The sequence below is a fragment of the Chanodichthys erythropterus genome, chromosome 11 (assembly GCF_024489055.1).
Source record: "Chanodichthys erythropterus isolate Z2021 chromosome 11, ASM2448905v1, whole genome shotgun sequence".
Classification (NCBI taxonomy): Eukaryota; Metazoa; Chordata; class Actinopteri; order Cypriniformes; family Xenocyprididae; genus Chanodichthys; species Chanodichthys erythropterus.
This window is the reverse complement of record NC_090231.1, coordinates 5,992,721-6,015,970: the sequence shown is the minus strand read 5'-3', so window position 1 is coordinate 6,015,970 and position 23,250 is coordinate 5,992,721. Positions and strand designations below refer to the sequence as shown.

Sequence of the window (23,250 nt, the reverse complement as noted above, 5' to 3'; positions counted from 1 at the left end):
TATAATAATGCAAGTACAGTAGTGGTAGCACAGTATGATATAGCATTAATCGTTATTACAAGTATAAATCGATAGCGAAAAATGCTACTTATCAGATTGTGCTTTACTAATGTATACACCTACACCAACACTAAACCTACCCTTACAATAATGCAAATACAGTAATTTTATCATGACAAAAATGATGTAATATTGATGTACGCAAGTGCAGCAAGCCCGGGTAGGACAATTTGACTGGTAGGATTTAATGTCAGGACACCGGCACTGACATATAAACAGTTTTGTCTCAAGATGCATAACAGTAATGTTTTCTTTTCTTTTTTCCCCTAAGGCACGTTTATTAAATGTCCTAACTGAACTAAGGCCTAATCCTGGCTTAATCTAAACTCTGTCTGTGAAACCGGGCCTAGAGTTTTCTTTTTTCTACTGCTTTAAGGATTGAAATATTTTTCAAATCATTTTTAAATGCTACAAAATTTGGAGCAATTATAACAAATTTGTTTGTGCAAATAAAACCAATCTATAATCAAAATATTACTACACAAAAATTAAACCTTGCTGTTGAATTTGTAACCAGTTTCACCTGTTTTTACATTGGATATATGGGAATATTTAAATTGTGATGTATGTACTATAGGCTATTATATACTGTCGTCTATGATATTTGGGCTTGTGTCCACATATGCTCAGATAAATAGATGTCCTAACTCAAAGAATAAATTGGAGTCACATGATGGCAATTAAACTTGTCTATTATCTGTAAGTTTATTAACTATGTTTTTGAAATAGGCATCCCCAGTACCGGTCGCAACATATCAAGTCTAACTTTTTTTTTTTAGATTCAGATTTTATTTTAAGCAGTCACATGTTACCTGGAATGCTGACCCACAACAAAGCGTGACCCTCACAGGCATACCATTGTAACAGCTTTGGGCAGTTCACCTGTTCATCAAAGAGAGAAGATGAAATTTTCAGCCTGCTTTTAATGCCTGCCAAGAACAAAGGGTAATAAATAACCATGATGACGGCTGCCCTCTGCAGCGATGGCTATCTGCCATTGGTTTCCTCCTGCCATAATGCAACCAGACTTTTCACCTCTATGTATAGCTGATTCTATTCTTGTAGTTGTTAGTAATACAAACACTGCACTCTCGAGTCAAGTGCATCTGCTTCAACACTGTCGTGGAGAGTCAATGGTGCTGTGAATGTCTTCAAAGACAGGTTTGACTGTGTGGGCATTTCTCTGGAGTTCAGATGAAAATGACAGGAGGTAACCTGATGGAGACGAGCAGCTGTGCCGGCTCAGAGAACGACGTGAGGAAGGCGCTTTACCAGCCGACGGGTTTCATGAAAACAACAGTGAGGGTGAGCTTTGGCGAAAGTGCTTTTACAGTGGACAGAAGCCTCCTGGAGGAGCATTGTGAATACTTTCGGGCGCTTTTCCAGTCTGGCATGAAGGAATGCCAGGAGGATGAGGTGTGTCTTCAGGTGCCGAGCCCTCGTGGATTCCTGGTCGCCCTCCGTGTGATACACGGCGAAAGACCCATGCTGAGCGGTGACGAAATTGTTGACGCCATCGAGTGTGCTGCGTTCCTTCACATAGAGCTTCTAACTGAGCACCTCATAAACATCATCAATTCAGACAACTGCCTTCTTATGTATCACACAGCGGCGACCTTTGGGTTAATGAAGCTCTTCGGCAGTGCAGCTTTGTTCATTCGAGACATTTATCAAGACCTTGAAGAAGATGTGAAGTGTTTGCCAGAGGATTTGATTGAATATATAGAGTCTCTTGTTCCTAGTACGTACATCATGGTTGGCAGTCATTCACCAACCATCAAGCTGTTGCAGGACTTCATGAGGACTGTTTGTTACCTTGATGAGGACGAGAAAGACTGGAAGGTTCTCACTCACTTGCCTCTCAACGCCAGCACCACCATGGCAGGAGTTACGGTTTTAGACAACAAGCTCTACATTGTTGGAGGAGTCTATGATATTACCAATAAAGTTGTGGATTCTGGTTTCTGCTATGATGTATCTACAGATACTTGGAGCACATTTTCCAGCCCTCAGCAACTTCGCTACAACTGCACGCTTATTGGCCATGCAGGTGACCTTTTTGTCATTGGCGGAGAGTATGAAAGGACCATAATGTCCTCTGTGGAGAAATACAAAGTCTCCTCGGACACCTGGAGCTTTGTTGCCCATCTCCCAAAACCTGCATCTGCCGTGGCTTGCGCCAAAGCCATGAGAAGACTGTTCATATGCCTCTGGAGACCTAAAGATGCTACGGAGATTTATGAGTACATAGCGAACAAGGATGAATGGATGTTAATCACGACACTTGTTCGGCATCAAAGTTACGGTCATTGCATGGTGGCCCACAGGGACAACTTGTACGTCATGAGGAACGGGCCATCTGATGATTTTTTGAGATGCATGATGGACTGTTATAATCTGACCTCAGGTCAGTGGACGGCCATGCCCGGGCAGTACGAGAACAGTAAGGGGGCTTTGTTTACCGCGGTAGTGCGAGGTGACTCAGTGTTCACAGTGAACCGCAGAGCGACAGTGGAATATGCTATTGAGGACAACAAATGGAGGACGAAAAAAGAAATGACAGGATTTCCAAGAATCGGCTCCATGTGGACTTTCCTCTTGAGACTGCCAAAGAAAAGCAGAGAGCTTTTACAAAAGAAAAATAATGGAGCTGAGATCTCATCTGACCTCAGCTCAAGTGCTTCTGTACCAGTGTTGCCAACTATTTTCAATGGAAAGTAGCTAATGTCTGCAAAAGTTGAATGTTGCTGGATGCACCCACTCTCAGCACTTTGCATTTGTTTTCTCTTGTTATTGAGAGATATGAGGGTCCGTTGCTCTACCGTTGGAAAAAGCTTAACGGCTAACTTGGATCACGTGTGCCTTGATAACCAATCACATTACAGCCTTGATGTCATTGAATTTCTTTCAGTTGTGCTACAGTCACTAGCAGGGTTTCCAAACATACAGAGCCCTGGACATCAGATGCAGGAAAAAAAAATTGTGCGTATGATTTACTAATTCGTTCCCTCGATTTACTAAAACGTGAGCACGATTTACTAATTCATTCCCTCGATGGAACAAATTAGTAAATCATGTGCACAATGTAATTTTTTTATCTTGCATGTCATGTGCGGGGCTCCGTGCGTTCAAACGTGAAGTGAAAGTTCGCAAAAAAAAAAAAAAAAAAAAAAAAAAAAACAACTGCGAATTAGGTGCATTTCCATCAAGTTGTTCAAACGGATAACAGTGGTATTGGTAAACTACATAGTAACCAACAGTAAATGAAACCATCAGTCACGATTGGTCACGTGGTTTTAACGTTCGCTATGTCCGAATTTATTCGGCAAATGTGTTTCCATCTCCTGTTATTCGCATTAATTTTTTTCCGCACAAGTCAAATACTTCCTCAAGCGAGCATAATTTTTTTTTTTTGCAAATTAAGGGATTTTTTTCTCTCTAAATTTGGCATTTACATCACTCGTTTCTGATGCAATACTTCAAAATGTGCATAAAAACAGGTTGATGGAAACATAGTTACTGGCTGCATCCTAAATCGCATACTTCTCTATAGTAGGCGAAAAACAGTATGTGACAAAAGAAGTTTATCCGAATTCACAGTACTCATAAGAGTAGGCAAAAAGTAACCGGATGACCTACTATTTCCAACGAGATTCTGAAGTGTGCATAGAATAGACACTTTACTATCCCATGAGGCCACATTTGTGAATGACAGTGATGTAACTGACGCTGGTAGGTCATGTGGCGAATGTAGTATGCCCAAATTACATTCATACTACATTTGTAGCGTCCGTAAAGTAATTAGCCTACTTATTAAAAATAGATACCTACTCAAGAGAGTATACGATTTCGGACGCAGCCAATGAGAAAGCGCTGTAAACTGAATTATACCTATGCGCAAGTGACTTCTCTTATAAAACAGCATTTTTTCCAGAGTAAACTCTAAAATTAGATCAATTCAAAACGAATGTTTAAAAGCAAACATGTTTAAGATTATAAGCTGTTTCCTCACAAAAACGGTTTATTTTGCGTAGTAAAGCCTCTCCTCCACTGACATCCATTGAAAAAAACAAATAAACAAAACAAAAAAACGGCCTCTTATTGTCAAGTGATACATAATAATTACAATATATATTCAAATGTCCAATAAAGCTATTCACAATTACATATTTTCTGTCAGACAACGGAACAACTAGTCCCTTTCAGTCAAGTCATTTCAGCTATTTCAGTAGGCTAATGCAATCTGTTTGAATGGGAAAACATCAAATTCTTCAAAGCTGTTTATCAAGCTTACGATTAAATTTAATATTTGAAATCACAAAAGAAACCTAACAACTGTATCATAAATGTGGTTTCTTTGCTGAAATAGCGTTAAAAGGTTTATTTCTCAGGCTGGAGCAGCCAATGCGCATATACAGTCATAAGAGCGCGTCTCCGAACACTGACTGTTTCTATAGTAACCGTAGCTTCTAACGGCAGCTGTAGTGACGCAATGATTTTACCAATCGGTGATTGGCTCTTTTAGTCGCTACTCGCCTTTTTGAAAACAAGTTGCTAAAGGGGTGTGAACAATCGCAGATCTAGTGAATCAAGTTTCCTGGATTATTTGATGAATATAAAGTTCAAAAAAACATAATTTATTTAAAATACAAATGTTTTATAAATATATTTACCGAAGAGGATTAGGGCCAAGCAATAATAAAAAAATAAAACCATCTCGAGATTAAAGTTGTTAAATTTCGAGAAAAAAGTCGAAATAAAATGTTGAGAATAAACTCATTAAATTACGAGAAAAAACTCGTTAAATTTAGAGAAAAAGGTCGAAATAAAATGTTGAGAATAAACTCATTAAATTACGAGAAAAAACTCATTAAATTTCAAGAATAAAGTCAAGATAAAATGTTGAGAATAAACTTGTTAAATTACGAGAAAAAAACATGTTAAATTTTGAGAAAAAAGTTGAAATAAAATGTTGAGAATAAACTCGTTAAATTACGAGAAAAAACTCGTTAAATTACGAGAAAAAACTCATTAAATTTTGAGAAAAAGGTCGGGATAAAATGTTGAGAATAAACTAATTGAAATACAAGAAAAAACTCGTAAAATTTCAAGAATAAAGTCGAGATAAAATGTTGAGAATAAACTCGTTAAATTATGAGAATAAAACTCGTTAAATTTCAAGAAAAAATTTGAGAATAAAGTCATTAAATTACGAGAAAAAAGTCGTTAAATTACGAGAACAAATTCGTTAAATTATGAGAAAAATGCTGTTAAATTACCAGAATAAATTTGTTAAATTATGAGAACCATAATTTAACGAATTTGTTCTCATAATTTAATGAATTTGTTCTCATAATTTAACGACTTTTTTTCATAATTTAATGAGTTTATTCTCAACATTTTATCTCGACTTTTTTCTCGAAATTTAACAACTTTAATCTCGAGATGGTTTTATTTTTTTATTATTGCTTGGCCCTAATCCTCTTCCGTATATATTTAATGGGTCATTGCTGAATAAAATTATTAGTTTCATTCAAAAGTATTAAAAAAAACATCTGAACCCAAACTTTATATATATTTGGATTAAATGAATGCTGTCGTCAGTATTTTGATTCTGTATAAATTCTATATGAAAAACAAACACCATCCTTACAATCTGTCTAAAGTTGTTTGTACCACAAAGCCTCTTTCTTTCAATAAAAGAGCTGATCAAATCAGTTAATTTGATTAGTTAACTAATGCTTCATTTTTGTGATTAACATTCAATATCTTGCACACTGCCAGAACAACACAGACCATTTAGAGGCAAATGTGATATGATTGATGGTAAATAAACAGACCCAATTAATCATGACTGTTTTACACATGACTGATGGTCATTTAAGTGTATGTTACCATGGTTACAGAAGACCAAAATATAGAAACATTTCCTGTTTTTATATCAAACAAGCCATCTGTAAAACTCGATCCCTGGTGTATCCATACCAGAAGCGCCAGGGTCAGACAAGGCCGCAAGGAAAGAGTGCAGAACCTTAAAGACTGTGAGAGAAAGTTTAAGATAAGCTGGGAGGCAAAAGAGAAACACGACCATCACAAATGATACTTTATTCATACAATCATTTATGACCTCAAAAACTGGTTGGAGTGTAACTGTGCTGAGACTCTTGACTGTTCAAACACTCAAATTATATCCAGACATTCCTGCATGCTTTCGTAACTCTTGTAGAAGGTCCACTCATTACATGAGAACCTGAAGACACACTGATAACTAATCATGTTCACACAATGAAAACATTGTTTCCAACTTTTGGCAGCCAAACAACAGAATGTATAGATCTTGGCAGGACGTCGCTATTCGTTCATGATGTCTGGCAGTTGAAGGTAACTTTTTATAGGAACATTGCCATAAAATACTGTTCACAAATACCAAAGTGAAACTAACAGATGGAAGCATGTCTTGACCTCACACAGATTTCACAAATACTCGATTTTTTTTTCTGAAACAAGAACAATGAGATGTGGGTATTATTGTTTAGATTTGGTTTTTCTTCTAAACATTTGACTGAAATTTCATATTGAGTTGTCATTTTTTGTTTACAGTGGTAATCTGTACAAATCCGTCACTCAGATGCAAAGTTCTTGGGTTACTGATGCCATTGTTGGAACGAACTGAACCACTTCAGTTTTATTACATCCACATTGCCTGACACGTACATAACAGATGTAATATACATTATATAAGGGTTTCCCAAACGGAGGTTCGTGAGTTGATGAAAAGCTAATAATGAATTAAATCATAAAATGTAAAATTGAAATAAGGCTGCAATTGAAATAAAATTGAAATCATGATATGGCTTAGAGAGATTATTACAATAAAATTGGTCCAGTCCAATTAGTCTGATATGTTTTGACAATTTGACACAAGTCTTTAGAATTTTATCAGTAATGAGAAGCAAAAAAAATTGTCAACTAAACACAGACTTAAAAGTCTCTCTGCAGTTTTCCACTAAATTTAAAGCTCAAGAGTTTAACGCTTGAAAATGATTGTAAAATAATTACAATTATCAAACATTCATTTTATTTTAAGGTACAATTGTATAATTACAATAGTATATATGCCTTCACTTTTAATAATTAGAGTATAAATAGATAAATAATCATATAAAAACAATTATTTTATTGCCGTTTTATTTCTATCACTGAGATGTTTTCTTACGAGTTTATCAAATTGCCCTTCAAATTACAAATAATCCTAATATAATATGCCAAAATAAGCACCATGTATTGTTTGACCAAATTGTGCAGTCCTATACTGTAAATAAATAATTTTAAAATAAAAACATTTAAAATAAAAGATTAAGGTAATTAATTTAATTAATATTTATTTCCCATGGTTAACATTTCTATAAATAAAGCACATTTAATTAAAACAAAAGTTTGATTGCTATGGAAAACACTGTAAAAGCGTGTTGTTAGAGTCATTCGCTGGTGTAGACAGTCAAACTGTGCTTCTCCCCAAGGCCTCAACACATGTCTAGGATGCGCAATGAATAAACACAGCTCAGCACATGATAAATAAGCAGCAGCTATAAGAGCTGTGTGAACAGCACAAACCATGATCGCAGCTATAATTCACTGCATCATATCATGCACCGGATCAGGCCACGCGGGTCATGAGTTCCTCCAGGGCTCGCTCTCGGTGGTTCTCATGCACGAGAAGAACCTCTTTAATGGCGTTCTGCTGGAAGCCCATTTCATCAAACTGAGCTAGAAGGTGAAGGAACTCCTCAGCCTAAAATAAAAAAACAACAATTAACGTTACAATGTACAAGATTTTGTAATGAAGCATCTTTTCACCAGCAAAAACGGTAACATCGTGAAATATTATTACAATTTAAAATAGCTTTTATTCCTGTGATCAAAGCTGAAAATTCAGCATCACAAGATCTTTCAGAAATCATTCTAACATGCTGATTTGCTGCTCAAGAAACATTTCTGATTATTGTTATTATTATAAATGTTGAATAATTAGGGGCCAAGCCCCTATTGTAATTGTTAGGTTTCTTTTTATTATTCTTACGAAATGGGAGTCTATGGTAGCCCTATCAACGAAACATGAGACAATGATGAAATTTGGCACAATTATAGAGATGGTCATAAATAGTGATCAGACCAATTTTGGAGTCTCTAGGACCAACTCTATAGCGCCACCACCAGTTCAAATATTCACTTTTCTAAAGGTCATCATAACTTTTGAACACTTTGTTCTAGAAAAATTCACCCGATTCCTCTCTTCACGCTGATGCCAATCAACATCTTGCATTATGACTCTGGCCACTACAGTAGCGCCCATTTTGAAAAGTACAGTATTTTTTTTGCCACTCCTTTAAAATTTGTCCAATTTTGTCCAAAAATTTTATTTTTAAACTGGTTTTGCTCTTCCTGCTCCATATTGCACTACAGCCCCTTCAGGGCCTTAGCCCTGTATTGCTGCTTACAGCTATATTTATAAGCATATAAATTATTAGGGGCCAAGCCCCTATTGTAATTGTTGGTTTACTTTATTATTACTCCTCCCCAATGGGAGTCTATGGTAGCCCTAGCAACGGAACATGAGACAATGATGAAATTTGGCACAATTATAGAGATGGTCATGAATAGTGATTGAACCAATTTTGGAGTCTCAAGGACCAACTCTATAGCGCCACCACCAGCTTGAAAATTCACTTTTCTAAAGGTCATCATAACTTTTGAACACTTTGTTCTAGAAAAATTCACCCGATTCCTCTCTTCATGCTGATACCAATCAACATCTGGCATTATGACTCTGGCCACTACAGTAGCAGCCATTTTGAAAAGTACAGTATTTTTTTTGCTACTCCTTTAAAATTTGTCCAATTTTGTCCAAAATTGTATTTTTAAACTGGTTTTGCTCTGCTCCATATTGCACTACAGCCCCTTCAGGGCCTTAGCCCTGTATTGCTGCTTACAGCTATATTTATAAGCATATAAATTATTAGGGGCCAAGCCCCTATTGTAATTGTTGGTTTAGTTTATTATTACTCTTCCCCAATGGAAGTCTATGGTAGCCCTATCAACGGAACATGAAACAATGATGAAATTTGGCACAATTATAGAGATGGTCATGAATAGTGATTGAACCAATTTTGGAGTCTCTAGGACCAACTCTATAGCGCCACCACGAGTTCAAAAATTCACCTTTCTAAAGGTTATAACTTTTGAACCCTTTGTTCTAGAAAAATGAAATTTAGTTCACCTGATTCCTCTATTCAGGTTTTCACTACTCCTTCAAAATTTTGTCCAAAATTGTATTTTTAAACTCTTCCTGCTCCATACTGTGCTATAGCTCCTTCAGGGTCTTGGCCCTATATTGCTGCTTACAGCTATATTTATAATTATAAGCATATAAATTATTATTATTATTATTATTATCATAAGCAATTGTGCAGCTTAATTTGTGGAATCTGTGATACATTTTTTTCCAGGATTCTTTAATGAATAAAAATTTCTAAAGAACAGCATTCATTTAAAATAGACATTTTTTTTTTATAAAAGTCTGTACTGTCATTTTTGATCATTTTAAAAGTAAAAATCTTTCTGACCCCAAACTTTTCAATGGTAACATATGTTCTGAGGAACAAAGCATTGAATTGGCTCAATACATACCTTGGTCTCACAGTTTTGAAACATCTCAAGAGCTTCCTCAACCTGAGCTTCATCGTAGCCGAGTTCACATAACCGATCACACGCCACCAGATAACTCAAGATCTGCAAGAGAACAAGCAAAAATCCTATTGTATATGAACATGAAAACACTAACAGAGAATGAACTGTGTTCTTAAGGGCTTATAAGGACAGATGTTCCATGTTCTGGATCCGATCATTTTGTCTGAGAGCAACGTAACATAGATCACTTTAACAATATGAACGAGACTGAAGAAAAGCCGTCTGAGATTCTCCGAAACTTAATGAAAACAAGGCCAAGTTCTAATGGACTTTTAGGGAAGATTGGTTTATCCTGTAACACTAAGTAATTAGATACACTGATCTGGTTATCTGTTGACGCAACAGTACGTCACCATAGATATGGACTGAATATGAATGATCATTAGCTGAATCTGTGCTATCATAAGTCATGATAAGATTCGATGTGAGGTTCAGAGTGGACTGAAAGTGGAGCGGCGTGAAACGTGAGAAGCGTGTGGATAACAGCGTTGGAGGACCGGCTGGTCTGATTAATCTGTGTAACAAGATGAGCTTTGCTGATTCAAATCTGATCATCCTTCACAGCAGCTGTCTGATGTGCTGAGCGGGTCACTGGGCAACTGAGGATACAGCCAAATATAAATTCATCAAGTTTCGCTGGCCAGTCAGCCAATGACGTCACATCGTTTCAGGGCTTTCAAGCAATCTAATGATCTAGAACAAAGTACGTTTTGGACAAAGCCAAGTAAATATTTAATGACTACAATGTTTAATACTTGGTACCACCTTGATTTTTCAAAGTTGTAAATAAATAAATAAATCAAAAAATTATTAGAGTGTTTTACAAGAAAAAAACTATTTCAGTCTTTCTACTTCAAAATTTCATGTTTAATTCAATGTGTTTACTTGTAATTATTTGTGAAATTTACTAGCAATTTTTAATTTTAAATAATTAATTTTTTTTCAGTGTTGAAATGGAATCATGAAAAAATTGACATTTACCATAAATAAATATTAATAACTTATAAAGTTTCTATTATTACCATTATTATTATTATCCCTCTGGTATTGTTCAATTGGGGATCACACTTGTGTTGTTTGCGGTCAAAAGTGACCCAACACCTGAAATTTAACTTTTTTTATTTTCAGTAAAATCAATGCAATATATTTTTGTTCAATAATATTTTTTCTTTTGTATTTTAAATTTCATATAATGTAATAATTAATATTTTTGCTATAATTAGGATAAAAAATTACATTTAAAAAAATATATTTTTTTTTTAATTAAGCAGTATTTCATATATAATAGCTTTAAGGGTGCATTCACACTTGTAGTTCGGTTCGTTTGGTCCAGACCAAAAAATATATATATATAGTCCTGGTCCGATTAGCGTTCAGAAGGGCAATTTTATTACAGAACCAAAAGATACCGCACCTAAAGGCACAGGGACACGTTCACAATCTGATTGGTCAGATTTTATGACATATGCCTATTTTGAGAAAGAACTTACAGAACAATGCTGTGTGTTGAGGTAAATGCGGCAGCTGGGAATTCGTGAAGAGCTTATAAAATGTGTAAAGGAGTCAAAAGGAGTCAGCAGCGGGAATCCCTCCGTCACACACACAAACGATCAGCTGCGTGGAGACGTGCGTCTGATGCCTGAGATGGACAAACTCGCGACTATGATGAGAAAAACCAGTATGCGTGAGGATTCTGTCCTTTTTATGGTCTCATCTTCCTGTTTTTGGTTGGTTTACATGTCTTTGGTCCGTGTTGCCTTCATATATCATTTGAACCGCATCAGGGTTCGTTTGGAAGCGGACCGAGACCCATCTTTTCAGCGGGTCCGCTTGTTTGGTGCGCACCAGAGTTCAGATGGCAGCGTTCACACGTTCAAATGAACTTCACTAACAGAGCAATCGCACCAGGGTTCATTTTAATCAAAACAAACATGACAAGTTTACACCCTAAATCCAATTTTTGAAGGCAGATTACTGCCACCTGGTGGGAGTAAAAAAAGAAAAACCTCTGTAATGCCATGTTTTTTTTTTTAGTTTTGGATATATATTTACACATTCTCAAAAACAACTTTTTTTAAAAGGTTTAGATCTGTTTTTTAAATGTTGATTTTAAGTGTCAGTTTTTGCATTAATTTTACTAGTCAAACCTGAAGACAGAGAAACACATTTTGTTGCACATCAAAATGAAACAAAAATGTAACCAAATGTAACCAAAAAAAAAAAAAAAAAAACAGGAATACTTTATCAGAGGTTAATTAACCTGATTTCAACCTCTTATTTGAGTCATCCGGCTCAATTTTGCCATATTGATACAGCCACACCAGCTCATGTGAGTGTGTGTTTGAGTGGATGAGTCTATTTTGTATCTTAATGTTTTAGAGTGTAACCTCTTCCTTGCTGTCCATTTGTTTACTGCATTGTGGCTGAATTTTTGATTTCATTTAATACATTTGCAAAAACTTGCTTTGTGTTACAGTCACACCAGTTTATATGTGTGTCTGTGGGGGTGGAGTGTGTCTGTTTTGCACTCTTGATATTTTAGTGTCACCCCTTATTGCTGTGCCCTTTTTTCTGCATCGTGGATGATTTGTAGATTTTACACACAAAAAAATCTCTGTAGTCTCGTATTTTTGTGTATTATGGTGGTCATTTTTGATCGCAAACAGCACAATTAAGACAATTTTTTTTTAACGTCACATGTTTTCTTGTGGTCATAGTGACTGCCATAAAAGTCACAGAGTTTCGTACCATTCTGATGAAATAGTGATTTTTATTTCAAAACTTTTTTTTTTTTTTTGGTTTAAAATGACCAAACAACTACGGAAGAGGATTAGGGCCAAGCAATAATAAAAAAATAAAACCATCTCGAGATTAAAGTTGTTAAATTTAGAGAAAAAAGTCAAAATAAAATGTTGAGAATAAAGTCATTAAATTACTCATTAAATTAATTTTTTCTCGTAATTTAATGACTTTATTCTCAACATTTTATCTCGACTTTTTACTCGAAATTTAGCAAGTTTTTTCTCGGTATTTAACGAGTTTATTCTCAACATTTTATCTAGACTTTTTTCTCGAAATTTAACAACTTTAATCTCGAGATGGTTTGATTTTTTTATGATTGCTTGGCCCTAATCCTCTTCCGTAAACAACACCAGAAGGTTAAACTTATTAATAAAAAAAATATTATTAAATATTAAATTAACTTTAATATTAAAAATTAACTATAATTAAAAAAAATTACAAATTAATACATTTCTTTATTATTATTTAATAATTATTAATTAAGACATCTACCAATCAGATATCATATGCAGTCAAAAATGAATGAAGGCATCTTAGACAAGATGTCATGCAAATATTGAATTTGTATGGTACAATTATTGGATGAGTACTGAAAATCTACCCAATCAAGAGCTGAGCATCTTTTAATGTCTCTAGAGCAAACTCCTCAGGTTGTGTTTATCTGCCACCGTCCAGCCCTCAAGTGCTGATTTACTGGTAGTGTATTCTCATGGCCCCTTTTGAATAAACTTCAACGTAATTTTCCCACAATGCCCAGCAAAGTTAATGACAGTGGCTTCATGCTAATGATTATGACTTCATGACTCAAGCGTTCTCCTGAGGGAACCTTTGTAATGCTGAGAACGATACTAGCAGCACATTATGGAAACTTCAGGGGGATCTGGGGTCTATTTTTGTTGATTTTTAACCAGAATCAGATAAAAGTGGATGGAAACAGATGTTTTGCTGTGACACAGAGCTGAAACTGAAGCACACAGGGATTGTGAGTGATGATTTCTGACATTACTTAAGATTGTCCAAATCAGTAATATCTGATGGAGCAGGTGATTTTCAACCAGACCTTCTTCATTGACCTGGATGGACAACTGCCTTCATAGACATTATGTTATGAAACTTGTTATGAACTCAAATCATAGAATTTAATATAATGATCCAGATGTGAGTGGCACAAAAAAATCTTTTATTTAAGTCTATTAGCTGAATTACACCACCATAAACATCTAAGAGATATGTATGGGCTGAATAATACACGGTATATTCATGCTGGAGTAATATAAAAGCCATCAAAACTATAAAATAACATGAATGGAAGTATGACAATTGTGACCCTGGACCACAAAACCAGTCATAAGAGTCAATTTGAAAAAAATCTGGAATCTGAGTGTGTAAAAAAAAAAATCAAAATATTGAGAAAATCACCTTTAAAGTTGTCCAAATGAAGTCCTTAGCAATGCATATCCACTCACAAAATACATTTTTGATATATTTACGGTAGGAAATTTACAAAATCTCTTCATGGAACATTATCTTTACTTAATATCCTAATGATTTTAGGCATAAAAGAAAAATCGATCATTTTGACCCATACTATGTATTGTTGGCTATTGCTAAGACTTATGTCTGGTTTTGTGTTCCAGGGTCACACTTATATAGTGACATATACAGTCAAAATTTTAATGAAAAAATATTATATTTCAGCTCTTTCATCAAACTATGCACACTTCAGACTTTCACTAAACCAAGTTGTTAATTGCTTCTTCCTCCAATTAATACATTTTAATTTATATACTATTATTGTATTTATTATTAAATTTAAATATCTTTTATTCTGATATTTTCAGTTTTCATTTTATGTGCATTATAGTTTTTATTTGTTATTTCTATTTAGCTTTAATTTTATTTTAGTTTTAATTTTAGTCATTTTAGTGCTTCAACTGATTTTATTTTAGTTATTTGCCAAGGCAAAATTTCAAACTTTCATTTTTATTAAGTTTTCCACCTATATATTTTATTTTATTTCAGATTTATTTCAATTAACAAAAAAAGATTTGTTTTATAAAGCATTTCAAACCAATGGGCTCAATTTATATTGACATACAAAACTAATTTCAAGCATTTATGCATAAAGATTATTAAACAAGGTAACACTTTACAATAAGGTTCATTTATTAACATTAATGTATTAAGTAACAAACTAAAAATGAGCAATTCATTTGTTACAGTATTTATTAATATTTATTAATAATAATCCAGCTGTTCATTGTTTTTGTTAGTTCACAGTGCATTAACTTAAGTTAACAAATACAACATTTGATTTTAATAATGTATTAGTAAATGTTGAAATTAACATTAAGTAAGATTAATAAATGCTGTAGAATTATTGTTCATTCTTAATTCATGTTATCTAATGTAGTTAACTAATGAACCCTTATTGTGAAGTGTTACTAGCAGCAAAAGTTATTTCAAATAAATGTGGTCGGTGTGTCCAACTGGTGCATGTTCGACCCAGCATGCACTTCATTGACCTTCCCCTGCGATACAGCAATGATGGTGGAGAGAATCTCAGCATTGCATCTCGACACCCAAATGAATCCCAGCTCATATTTCACAGTGAATCCAACTGACCTGCTCGGGACTTTGCTGGCCAGTTTTCTGGAGGGCGATGATGGCCGTACGGAGAGGGTAGCCCTGATCGGTCACGGCCGCCAGCAGCTCCCTCTCCTCTGGGCTGAGAGCGGAGAGAAGCTCGACAGAAGAGTCCAGGACGGCAGCGTGGGAATTGAGTGGCCGTGATGGGGCCAAGGGGGAGGATGAACCCTGGGCCTGGAAAAAACAACAACAGTGCCTCATGGTCACAGTACCCTTGAGAGATGAGGGCAGGAAACACAATACTAAGAAAATCTAGAATGATAAACACACTATTGTTGGTGCAAGGTTTCAACCAGACTTAAAAACAACACATTCTGAAAACATTAGTGTATTCAAGGTATCCATTTTAAGAGTATGTGTATTCCTTAGGACTCAAACCCATGACCTTTGTTTTAGTAATGCGTTCTCTGCCAGCTGAGCTACAGAGACATAACAATTAAATAAAGCGTGGAAGAAATATCTAACCATGGAATAAAAAAAATCAGCAAAAGCCAGGAAACTTCTGGAAAATGCATTTAATTCTTTTACGGTTAATGTAAAAAAAATAAAAAATCAACTAAGCCCCCTGCCCAGTTGAGCACAGTCTAGCAGGAGATGATGTCATGGGCATTAATAACATGTTGGATTAGACTGTCAAAGGCGTAACCTTGAATCGCAGCTTTGCTGAGAAAGAAATTTCCCGAGCACTTCCACTCACTAATCCAGACGAATTTGTTGCAGCTTGGGAAGATTCCAAGAAAAGGCTTAGCACTCGCTATTATTAGCTAGTTCATCTTCTGAGACATTGAAGAAATGTGCACCAAAAGACCCCCCACAGAAGTACTTTTGGGAAGTCATTCATGTCTAATATCTGAATGAATGGAGATGCTCAGACGGTCATTTCTTGAGGAGCAACAAAATGCCTCGCAGTATTTTGGGATAGTTCAGCCAAAAATAAAAATTATCTCATAATTTACTCGCCCTCAAGCCATCCTAGGTGTACATGACTATCTTCTTTCAGACAAACACAATCAGAGTTGTATTAAAAAAATCAAGCTTTATAATGGAAGTGAATAGTAACTGAGATTTTGAAGCGCATCCATCCATCATAAAAGTAATCCATCCGGCTCCAGGGAGTTAATAAAGGCCTTTTGAAGAGAAGCGATGATTTTTTTAGTTCTGCCCCCTACTAGTCGACTAACCGAAGAAGAGGCTTAAAGGTGATAAAGAGGATCTTTTCATCGACTGAGAAACCAAAGACTGTTAGTGAGTTTTTTAAATGAGCGCATGCGTAAGAACAGCCCCCCTCCTTCACAGCTCATTTCGAGGGAACGCCTCCCAAAACTCGTGCACAAGTATTGGAACACGAGTGTTTACCACCGGCATTCGCTGTGTCGTGTTAGTGGATTCATTATGTCGGACTCACCGAAGGTAACTCATAATCTGCAGTTGTTACTCCTGTCTCCTGACAAAAACATCGCATGCGGCGCCTGTGGAGTGTGGAAAGTTACTGAAGCGCGCAGGTCTCTCACAAGGAATGTAATGGCAGTGATTGACAAGCCAGAGGGCCAATCGTTTACACGATGATCTCGTAAACGATTGGCTGATGTTTTTAAGGCCCTACCTCGTGCACAGATGATGTATATTGATATTATTCCTTTCAGTGCACCTAATAAATAGTCTTTTATCAGTTAGTAAAGACAGTTTCAAGTAATATTGCAAAAATATATAAAACAAAACATCCTTTTTAGCACCTTTAAGCCCCGGGTACTCTTCGCTTTCCGCGCCCGTATACTAAACCAAGAATGCGCGCAGTTCGACAAATGCGCAGTGCATTTTTTTTCTATCCTATTACCAGACAACCGGACATTCGCTGGGCAGGATCGGAGAAGAAAAATAGTGCAAATAGTTCAGCCACCATTGCAACATAGTTCAGAAGATACACCAAGAGAACAGGAATCAAAAACGATGGAGAAGGCATGCACTGCACATTGTGCTCAGTACTGTGCGTATTGTCACCTAGTGGACTCTTCTTTTCTGCTTGAGCATGCGCTGTTGCACACGCACCGTCCGGACGGGGTGTCCGGCCGAACTATACCCGGGGTTTTAGTTGACCAAAATTGTATTAGTCGCAGAAAAAAAAATCCACAGGAAGTGGCAAAGTCATGTAGTCTGTGACGGACAGATTGTTAAAGGAACCCTCCACTTTTTTGAAAATAGGCTCATTTTCCAACTCCCCTATAGAGTTAAACAGTTTTCAAATCTATTCAGCCGATCTCCTTTTTACACTGCCGTACCATGGGTGATATTGCGCAGCGCCTGTGACCCCCTGCTTGCACAGGGAGCGTGCCTTGGAGACATTTGTGAGAGGCGCTGTGTAATATCATTGCGCCTGCTGCACTCATGGTACAGCAGCAAAGTTCCTCGATTATTACGCCAGATATAGTCGGTCTTAGTACACGACGTAACTACAGAAGAGTCAAGTTTTAAATGGGAAAAATATTGAAACTCTTTGGTCATTTTTGAGTAAGATGCTAACGGTCTAATCGGATTCAATGAACTATGCTAAGCTATGCTAAAAGTGGTACCATCAGACCCGGAGATCGGCTGAATGGATTCGAAAAAGCTAAAACTAAACTGTTTAACTCTAGGGGAGTTGGAAAAGGAGTGTTCCTTTAAAGTGATTTTCATTCAAGGTCCAGAAAAGTAGTAAAAACTAGTTAAAATAGTCCATGTGACTGCAGTGGTTCAACCTTAATGTCATGAAGAGACGAGAATAATTTTTTTTTTCCCAAAAACAAAATTATTTTTTGTCTTTCCCCTGTCATTCTCCTAAGCTATTTACGTTGCAGAGCTTCTGTGTTTACATCCGAATGCAGGCTCAGTATTGGCCAGCATCACACACGAATGCTTTGTGCTGCTCACGTGACCAGAGCCGGCCAATACTGAGCTGCCATTCGGAAGAAAACACTGAAGCTCTACAATGTAAATGCACTTAAAACACTCATCACTTTTGGTCATACAGATACATCTTTTGAATCTGTGAAGAGTCTACTTTTATTTGTGTGGACTCTCAATAACAACAAAACCTTGTGCTTTTGTAAAATAATGAAAGCAAACAGAGTGCGCTTTCTGCCGTCTCTCTCTGTGAACTTGAGCGCGCCAAAAAAAAAAAGAACTGAAAATCCATGTAAACTTTTCTCACAGAAAAAGAAAGCAAAATGTCCACAAACAAATATTCTCAGATTATGCAACATTTCTCTTTAAAAATTCTTGTTTTAGACTTCTTATTCGTGACTAGTGTTATGTTTTGCTCTATTCTCTGTGCTTTCACGTTCGTCAATACATCATGTGTCGGGTCAGAGGTCACTCGAGTACAGCCGTTAAAGGAAGCTAGTTATAAAGTTATAAATATGGATATTTTTCTTACAAAAACCCATCACTTCTCTCCAGAAGGCATTTATTAACCCCCTGGAGTCATATGGATTACTTTTATGATGAATGTATGCACTTTTTTTGGGCTTCAAAATCTTGAGCCCCATTCACTCCCATTATAAAACTTGGAAGAGCCAGGATATTTATTAATATATCTCTGATAGAGTTTGTCTGAAAGAAGAAAGTCATATACACCTAGGATGGCTTGAGGGTGAATAAATCAGTTTTGGGTGAACTATCCCTTTAACACAGGATTTTCAATGAATCCGTATGGAAAGAGGTGCAAACTGGTTAAATGCTTCTGGATCACCAGAAGGACTCTGATATCTCTTGCTCAAGTGAATTAAAATACCTTTCTGGACTTATTGTAGGCATGTCAGTTAAAACCAAAGCCATTTATAGTAGGGTCAACATTTTCCTTGTAAGGACAACTCTTATTTTGTGCTCTGAACTATTAAAAACTTGAGTGAAATGGCAACTAAGAAAAGGTCTTCTTCAAAGACATACAAAATGTTTTGCAAATAGATTAATGAAACAAGTTGTCTGTGTGGGATGGTCTGTATTTATAGCCCTAAAGGGTACAAGCTGTAATTTCGAGTACATCAAAACTTACCCAAACAAGTCCAGTAAAGGGGAGTGTCGTTTATTTAAAGTGTTTATTGTTTCAGAGCCACTAATGACCTGACATTTGAGGTAATTTGAACCACACCTTTTGGCATCTAGATGAACCATGTTCCTGTTTTTATTTCATTGCTCTTGGTACTCTACTATGCATCGGCTTGTAGTAAAATCTATACGCTGAGAGTATGATGTATCCATATGTTTTTGTCATTGATTGATCAAACTTCTGTCGCTTGAATTTGCAAAGCCAATCGCAACTTTAAGAGAAGCCCCTTTCCCCCTGACAGACAGTTGAGTTAATTTTAAAGTCACTGCAAGCTGTTTAATTGGGAATAGAAATCTGGGCAAAAATCATGTAGTGTATTTCTGCCTTTAATACTATGGCTAAGGTCTCAAATTGTATACTTGATTTATGGTCTTGTGACATTTAATCATGTGCATCTGTGAAGTCTACAAGTCCACATGTAAATTTAGGTTTCAAAAAGGGTGCTCACAAGCTTTCCCTTTGCATTAACTATGCACCATTGACCCATTTTATAACCAAAGTGCAGACTTGTAGGAGGACTGCCAGATCTGAGGATGTTAGCAAGTGGCAGCAGGTCTAAAGTGGCAGTAAATATCCAGGTGAAGGGCGGTTTAAAGGGTTAGTTCACCTAAAAATGAAATTTCTGTCATTAATTACTCACCCTCATGTCATTCCAAACTCAGAAGACTTTCGTTCATCTTCAGAACACAAAGTAAGATATTTTTGATGAAATCTGAGAGCTTTCTGTCCCTCCATAGAGATCCAATGCAACTATCACTTTCAAGCCCCAGAAAGTTATTAAAGTAATCCAAGTGGTTTAACCTCAATTTTATGAAGCGTACTCTTAAACTGTTGTCCGAAGTGCTTTGGTTTCGCAAATAAAAAACATAATTTACCACTTTATTTACAAAATATTAATCTCCAACAAGCGTTCAGGAGATCACCACAGCGCATGCGTGTTGTGTTGATGCGAGAGCAGGCGTTGTTGCATGAATGTGCGTCGGAGATTATTATTTCGTAATTAAAGTGGTAATTTATGGGTTTTTTTTGTGCAAACAAAGCACTTGTGTCGCTTCATAAAATTGAAGTTAAACCACTGGAGTCACATGGATTACTTTGATGAATTGGCCCTATCATACACCTGGCACAATGCGACGCCAGGCAAAACGCAAGTGTTTTTTGCTAGTTTCAGCCTGGCTCAGTTATTATTTCCATGTCTAGTGCCACGGTGTTTAAACAGCAAATGCATTTGCACCCATTTATGTGTCCATGGGCGTGCTGGTCAGAAAACAAGGTATGTTCAGGTGCATTGTTGGCGTGTTGCTATTTTAATGCAACTGAAAACAACTGCTCCATTGACCAACTGAAACCTGGTCTAAAGTCGCAGAATTTGTTTTTTTTGTTTTTTAAAGTGTGCTTTAGTAATATGCACCTGTATGCACTCTGCTTATTACACACACAGGGACACACCGCAATTGCAATTGGATTATTACATGTTACACCCAAAACACACCCATGACTCATTAAGAGACTAATAAGTACAACCCTTTTAGACCATTTTTTCAATTACATTCATTATATTGCAGATAGATTCACGCTTAGTAGTCTAGTGGTAAAAACTGTTAATAGAATCAAAGGTCCAGCCAGGTCTCTAATTATCAGTGGTTTGAATCTGCCATCATATCGTTTTTTTTCTTCATAAAGTTCAAAGAAGTTAATTAATATTTGTATATCAAGAGCAGGGACATGTCTGTGTGCATTTTGTTAGTGATTTCCCTGGAAAGAAGAGTCAAGCAATAGATTGATGCGTATGTCAGAAGACTAACTTAAATGAGCCACAACGCATGATTTAAAAAACAACACGTTTCAGCGCTAGCTCGCTTCTTATTTAACTCAAATCAACGTCAGCTTGATGTTTTATTTGCATTATATCCGTGCAGCAATATGACAATTTCGACCCAAAAGCACATTCTTTTCACAAGTGTTGTCACGAGTCATGCTCTCGCTGATATCTGATGCAAGGAAAGTTTGAGTTGGAGCGCGTGCATGTATCTGATCGAGAGCAGAGCCATTTGTGCTCGCGTGCATCACTTGGATGTGCTCTCCACGTTTGCCATTAAAATATCGGCATAGAAACGGCCTTAAATAAACTATTAAAAGGGTGAAGATCTTGTCTGAAAGCTACAATTGATTTTCTATTGGTTAAAATCAATGGAGAATATCTCGTATTTTTCTGTGGGTGCTCCAGCCCCCGAGCACGGGATCGGCGCCTATGATGTGACCATGTGCTTAGATCATTAAAATAGGGCCCGATGTCTTTAATAACTTTTTTGGGTGAACTAACACTTTAAAGAGAACCTATTATGCTTTTTTACATTTTCTTTAGTGTGTAATGTTGCTGTCAGAGCATGAAAAAGGTCAAACAAAGCACAAAGTTCTTCTCTATATCAGTGTCACCGTTTCTGAACTCCCTAAAACACCTCCATTGTAGTCTTAAGTTTTCTTCCAGGAATGTACACATCAAAATATTCCTTATTTCAATAAGACATACGTAAAATAAAGAGGGTGATGCCAGGTTGAGTTGCATTAAGCATGTTGTTGCCATGTCCAAAAACACCCCAGAACTAATGGGTTTATGGGTGTGAAATTCGCACACACTCGAAGCCAATCACAACACACTGATCCATCCGACCAATCAGAACATGCGGAAAGAGGGGCTTAATAGAGACCGGAACTAAACAGAGCTGCGTTTCCCAAATGCATCGTAAAGCCTAAGCAGATCGTAGAACAACTGCCACCAATGCAGTTAAGAGCGTTACTGACAGACTGGGAAGAGAGGTGCTGCAACAATGCAAAATATGTGAAAAATAAGATGTTTTAAGGCATTCAAGCATGAAAACCTGTTCTAGTAGACCCCAAAAACATAATATGGGGCATAATAGGCCCCTATTTAAGTTGAAGATGTTGTACCGTTGGGGCAGGTCTGCTGATGCATTCAGATGGCAGGCAGTTAGTGGAGATTCCAGGAGATGTATCAGAACAGCCAGCAGAACTCTGACTCCTCTGGAAGTTCTTTCGGGATGAGTTCAGCCTGCAGAGGGAAGACTGTCGGACGTTCCCCTGACACTGTGCGGAGAGGCTGCAAGGCAGGTTGAGGAAGTTTGATGATCCACAACTGTGCAAGTCTTTCAGCCCTGGTCCTTGTCTTGTCAAAGCCGATCGTTTGGGCTGTGCTTCGCCCTCACCGAGAGCGGCCCCATCTTCTTCCGCAAAGTCTTCATCTTCAGAGTCAGAAATGGTGAATTTGACCCGGCCGTTCATTGCGCGGTAATGGGCCGCGTTTAAGCTGCGGCTGCGGGGACGTGGGTTGGGTTCCCAGAAGTCACTGCTCCAGCGGCTGGCTAACCTGCTCTCCTGAGGACTGCTGAACATCATCCAGTACGGAGGACATGTCGCCGTCAGCTCACAGGAAGAGCGGGGATTGAGGGTTGGATAACCGCCCTGGAGACCTGTGAGAACCCAGTTCTCCAGGCTGAACACATACTGAAAGATCAAAACGACAAAAACAAAGAGACATCTTTAGATTTGAGTTTCACACTAACATTTATGTCATCCAATGACGTCTAAAGCAATGTTTACATGCCAAATCTAGATCAAAATGGAGCCAACTGGGAACATGTCAACCCTGTTCTGACGTTTTTTTTGGGGTTTTTTTTATAAATGTTTATGACATTATCATTCTAGACATCATAAACACACTTTTGAAAGAAAAACATTCTTTTAGTTGCTTCGTATGGGCCTTTGCTTACTCTATTGGCCCGTTGCATGAACTGCTTAGACAAGTCTTACAAGTTAGTCATCTAATTTTTAGTCCGTTTTTTTTGTTTGTTTCTTGGGTACATTTAAGGTAAGGCAAATTTAAGACCTTTTAA

The 23,250-nt window shown here is 36.8% G+C and overlaps 2 protein-coding genes across 2 annotated transcripts in view; one reads left to right on the top strand and one right to left on the bottom strand.

The window, feature by feature from the left end:
• Nucleotides 1–1,254: 1,254 nt before the first annotated feature.
• Nucleotides 1,255–4,827, top strand: kbtbd13a (kelch repeat and BTB domain containing 13a). The gene has a single exon (XM_067400637.1). It carries the CDS (start codon nucleotides 1,255–1,257, stop codon nucleotides 2,779–2,781), a length of 1,527 nt encoding a protein of 508 aa, XP_067256738.1. The 3' UTR covers nucleotides 2,782–4,827.
• A 1,356-nt stretch (nucleotides 4,828–6,183) lies between these two features.
• Nucleotides 6,184–23,250, bottom strand: part of ubap1lb (ubiquitin associated protein 1-like b) — a 28,308-nt gene continuing 11,241 nt past the window's right edge. The window contains exons 4-7 of the mRNA XM_067400437.1: nucleotides 22,289–22,861; nucleotides 15,235–15,432; nucleotides 9,748–9,849; nucleotides 6,184–7,852 (exon numbers count right to left, since the gene is read on the bottom strand). Of these exons, the coding sequence (XP_067256538.1) occupies nucleotides 7,718–7,852; nucleotides 9,748–9,849; nucleotides 15,235–15,432; nucleotides 22,289–22,861 (1,008 nt within the window). The 3' untranslated portion in view covers nucleotides 6,184–7,717. The remainder of the gene's footprint in view (nucleotides 7,853–9,747; nucleotides 9,850–15,234; nucleotides 15,433–22,288; nucleotides 22,862–23,250) is intronic.

What these genes read in the sequence shown, in the direction of transcription:
- kbtbd13a (XM_067400637.1), top strand. Translation starts at nt 1,255, where the DNA reads ATGAAAATGACAGGAGGTAACCTGATGGAGACGAGCAGCTGTGCCGGC.